Raw genomic sequence first — 4923 nt, 5'->3', positions numbered from 1 at the left:
GATGAGAGGTCGTCTTACTTAAAGGGAGAAATTATGATACATATGATATTAATTTATTCATTTAATGGGTGTTACAATTTTGAGATGTGTATTTGTGTGGATGAATGTGGTATCGCGAGTTTTACATTTAAACGGAGGGTCATCGCTCGGAAACTAGAGAGGGGGAATACATGTATATGCGTGTATGAGTGACGCGATGTGTGTGTGAGGGGCCTCCGGCGGGGTTTTACAGATGTAACTGTGTCGGTAGCATGTTTAAGACGCCGAATCGTGGGATAGGAATTATTCAAGGTCTCTTTCTATTATTTCCTGGATTTTTGCGGAACTTGGAGGGAATATTGTATAAAAATGGTGGACGGGAACTAAGCGGATATCATCTATATAAGGGAATTTAACTGGAAGGAGTTTTCTAGCTGGAGTGGTGGTTATTACCCGGAAGATTTCGGGGGGATCTGTTGTTAGAGGGTCAAGAACAAAGGGGATTCTTTCCGGATTTGCTTTTTTGTAGGTGGAGGCTAATCGGAGAAAGTGTTGAAATCTAGGATCGAGCGGAGGAGTGGTTGATCGTATCGAATCGGAGGACTTATCATCTACGGGTTCGTCTCTGGATGTAGATGGTTCGGGGGAGGAGAACGAGGGGGAGATGGAGGAGTCGGCGCGAATTGCAGATCCGCGGGATTTTCTGCGGGAGGGTCGGAAGTTACAGGTGACTAAGAGGGAATTTCATACCACGAATCGTCGTGTGTATGTGTATCTGTGTGTGCGTGTTCCGAGAGTGTCGGTGGGTGTGAGTGCGCGTGCAATTTATTTATATGTATATCGGTGGGGTTTTCTATCCTATTGTCGCTGCCGGAATCGTCTCCTAATGTCGGAGGGGAGGTGGCGTCAATGGGCCTGGTCGGTTCCGCTTCGTCTTGCGCGAGCGCTGCTGCTCGTCGCAATTTTGCGTTGCGTCGGTAGCGCTCGGCCTTTTTACCCGCTCGCAAAATTCTCTGCCGGGGTTCCACTTAAACGATTTTATGCGATTACAATTTATGTGTTTGTTTTTTGTTCTTGATTGGCTTCGCGACCGTTATCGGAGATGTCGAGTCGTGTTTACCACGTGGTTTAGGAAAGAAAATGAAGAAAAGAAAAAAAAAAACTTCGGCTGCCACCCGAGACGGTCATACACCGCGAGTAGCCCTTCCAAAACTTCGGCTGCCACCCAAGACGGCTATACACCGCGAGTAGCTCTTTCAAAACTTCGGCTGCCACCCAAGACGGCTATACACCGCGAGTAGCCCTTCCAAAATTTCGGCTGCCACCCAAGACGGTTACACACCGCGAGTAGCCCTTCCAAAATTTCAGCTGCCACCCAAGACGGTTACACACTGCGAGTAGCCCTTCCGAAAATTTTGGCTGCCACCCAAGACGGTTACACACCGCGAGTAGCCCTTCCAAAACTTTTGGCTGCCACCCAAGACGGTTACACACCGCGAGTAGCCCTTCCGAATTTTTATAGATTTGTTTAATTTGTTTGTTCTCGATATCTCAAAAAATCAATCGCGATGTCAGTTTTTTGGTTTCGCGAAAAGTGGAACCTCCGTATATATAATGGTGTGGACTTACTACTTGAGAGAGGGTGTCCCTCGAGCTCCTCGGTATTCAGGGCCTCCGCCCAAGACGAGCACTCACCAGGGCCATAATACTAGAGGTCCCTGATGAGGACAGCGACACCAAGGCGGAGGCGTTGTACAACGCGATGCTCCCCTTGGTGTCCGAGAAGGGGGGACGACTCGCGAGACCAACGAAGACCGTTGAACTACGTGTCCGAGGTCTCGACAAGTCAATCTCCCCAGAAGAAATCAAGGAAGCTGTGGCGTCCGCCGGGGGCTGCCGGTCGACCGAGGTTAAGGTCGGCCAACCTCGTGCCTCCCCTGGTGGGCTGTCCACATCATGGGTGCAGTGCCCACCGACCGCGGCCCAAAAAGTCGTCGAGGCTGGGACGCTCAGGGTCGGCTGGGTACGTGCACCCATTGAGGTACTGGAGAGGCGTCCTCTCCAGTGCCACAGGTGTCTCCGGCGCGGGCACGTGATGGCCGCGTGCACCTTTACCGCGCCGGAAGAAGACAGAAGGGGCCGCTGCTTCAACTGCGGCGACAGGGGTCACAGGGTGTCAACGTGCACGTCAGCACCCAAGTGCCCCCTATGCGCGGATCTCGGGCGTCCCGCAAACCACCGCCTGGGAGGCAGAGCGTGCGCTCCTGCCCCCGGCAAGGGTAAACGGGCGCCCAAAACCACACAGAAGAGTGGCGTTCAATCCACCACTCCTCAGGTAGAAGGACCGGCCGCTGTACCATCAACTGCAGCGTCCTCCAGTGAGGGGATTGCACCTCCCTCCCCTCCTGAGAGCAGAGCCCTGGAGGAGGATGTAATGGACACAACATAATGTCGTTGCTCCTCCAGGGCAATCTAAATCACGCCCGCGAGGCTCAGGACCTCTTGGTGCATAGCCTCGCGGAGCTAGATGGCTGTATCGCGGTGGCGGCTGAGCCTTACTCCGTCCCAGACCACCCGTCGTGGCTGGGGTCGAAAGATGGCTCGGTCGCCTTACACTTCAGGTGGGGGCATGCGTCCACCTTCTTCTCCCCCCTCGAAAAGGGAGAGGGGTTCGTCGCGTGCCAATGGGGGGAACTGGCGATCGTGGGGTGTTACTTTTCCCCCACGAGGCCCTTCCACGAGTTCGAGGAGTTCCTAAACGGACTGGAGCGGGTGATACGCCGTCTCCAGCCTTGTCCTTTACTGGTCCTGGGGGACTTTAACGCCAAGTCGGTGACCTGGGGCTCCCCCAGGACCAATGTACGTGGAAGGGCCCTCGAAGAATGCATGGCGACCTGCGGTTTTGCCACAGTCAATGAGGGCACGCAACACACGTGCGTAAGGCGCAACGGGGGATCTATCGTCGACGTGACATTTGCTTCCCCGTCCGCCGTTGCGCGTGTGTCCGAGTGGAAGGTCAGGAACGATTTGGATACCCTCTCCGATCATCGTTACATTACGATGAAAGTCTCCGAGCTCCCTGGCCCCCCTCGGGGTCACCGCGGGGAAAAACGACACCCCCGCTCCTAAGGGTGGGTCCTTAGAAAACTGGACCCGAGCACCCTGTCCGCCGCTGCTCAGGCCGCGGCCTGGCCAAGCCCACCGGCCGGGCCGCGCGACCTCCGAGCGGAGCTCCGGTGGTTCCGCGAGACGTTGGTCATGATCTGCGACGCGGCCATGCCACGTTCTTGCGGGCCACCGAGTCGGAGGTCCGTGTACTGGTGGTCGGAAGAGATAGCCGATCTCCGAAGGGCGAGCGTTCGAGCCCACCACCGGTACACACATGCCCGTCGCCGACTCCATCGCGGCGACGAGGCAATCCGAGCAGCGGAGGCGGCCTACGAGGGCTATCGCACCGCGCGCAAAGCCCTCAGAGTCGCCATTAGAAAGGCAAAGTCCCGAGCGTGGCAGGAGCTCCTCGAGGCAATCGACGCGGATCCATGGGGCCGCCCATACCGTTTGGTAATGGGCAAGTTACGCCCCTGGACCCCGCCGGTCACGGAAAGCCTGGATCCCCAGTTGTTGTAGAGGGTGGTCTCAACCCTCTTCCCCGGCGGAGGAGGCACTTGGCCCTCCCAGCAGCCGGAGCTGGACCACCCGGTTGAGTGGTCCAATGAACTGGGGGTCACAGAAGAGGAGTTCCGCCGGGCCGTCCGTCGGATGACGAGGAAGAACACCGCTCCCGGTCCCGACGGCGTGCCCGGCAAAGTATTGGGCTTTGCCTTCGGACAAGGTCCCTTAGGTGAGCGCCTCAGGCAGATCCTGACAGACTGCCTGAGGACCAGCTGGTTCCCTCCGGATTGGAAGCAAGCAAAACTGGTTTTGCTCCGCAAAGGAGGAAGGCCTGCGGACTCGCCATCCGCGTACCGGCCGATTTGTTTACTCGACGAGGCGGGCAAGCTTCTGGAGCGCATTGTTGCCAACCGCCTCGTCGAGCACCTGTCACGGGAGGGTCCCGACCTGGCCGACTGTCAGTACGGATTCCGTGGGGGACGCTCAACGGTGAACGCTGTGTCCCACCTCAAGTCCCTCACGGAGACGTCAACCAGGCAGGGGAGGAGGGCGTTGGCAGTATCTCTTGATATCTCCAACGCCTTCAATTCCCTCCCCTGGGACAGTATAAGGTGGGCTCTGGATCGTCACAGAGTCCCATCCTATCTGATTAGGCTCCTCGGAGACTACTTCCGTGGCAGAGAGATCAGATATACCGGCCGGTACGGATCACCGCAGCGAAGGAGGATGTACCGCGGGGTTCCAGGGGTCAGTTCTTGGCCCGTTGGTGTGGAACCTCGGATACAACGCGGTGATCCAGACCGCGCTCCCCAGAGGGCTATCAGTCATCTGCTACGCAGATGACACCTTGATAGTTGCCTCTGAAGACGATTGGAGCAAAACCAGACTGCTTGCAGAGGTCGGGACGAATTGCGTCGTTGACCGCATTGAGAGACTGGGCCTCAAAGTGGCCGTCCACAAAACGGAAGCCATGTGATTCTTCAACCACCTCCGTGGACGGCCCCCAGCGCTCGGTCTCTCCGTAGGTGAGGCACGGGTCGAGGTAAGTACGACTATAAAGTACCTTGGTCTTCACCTCGACCCGAAGTGGCGCTTCGACGAGCACTTTGCTCGCCTGGCCCCCCGGGTTCGGAAGGTCGCCAACGCCCTGGCGCGCGTTCAGCCGAACCTTGGGGGACCGAAGGGTGATACTCTATTGACCACAGTACGATTCGACACCGCTCGATTCGACACAGATTTATTCGACACGAAATTATTCGACACCGTACGATTCGACACGAAATTATTCGACACCGTACGATTCGACACGAAATTATTTGACACCGTACGATT

General features: G+C 56.7%; 1 protein-coding gene across 1 annotated transcript; it reads left to right on the top strand.

The window, feature by feature from the left end:
- The first annotated feature begins 1741 nt into the window (after positions 1–1741).
- Positions 1742–2428, top strand: LOC109860703. Its single transcript, XM_020439975.1, has one exon. The coding sequence runs from the start codon at positions 1742–1744 to the stop codon at positions 2426–2428; it is 687 nt and encodes a 228-aa protein (XP_020295564.1).
- The last annotated feature ends 2495 nt before the right edge of the window (positions 2429–4923 follow it).

Source organism: Pseudomyrmex gracilis, unplaced genomic scaffold (genome assembly GCF_002006095.1).
Source record: "Pseudomyrmex gracilis isolate BER0280 unplaced genomic scaffold, ASM200609v1 scaffold_451, whole genome shotgun sequence".
In the NCBI taxonomy this organism is placed as follows: Eukaryota; Metazoa; Arthropoda; class Insecta; order Hymenoptera; family Formicidae; genus Pseudomyrmex; species Pseudomyrmex gracilis.
This window is presented reverse-complemented; position numbering and strand designations above follow the sequence as displayed.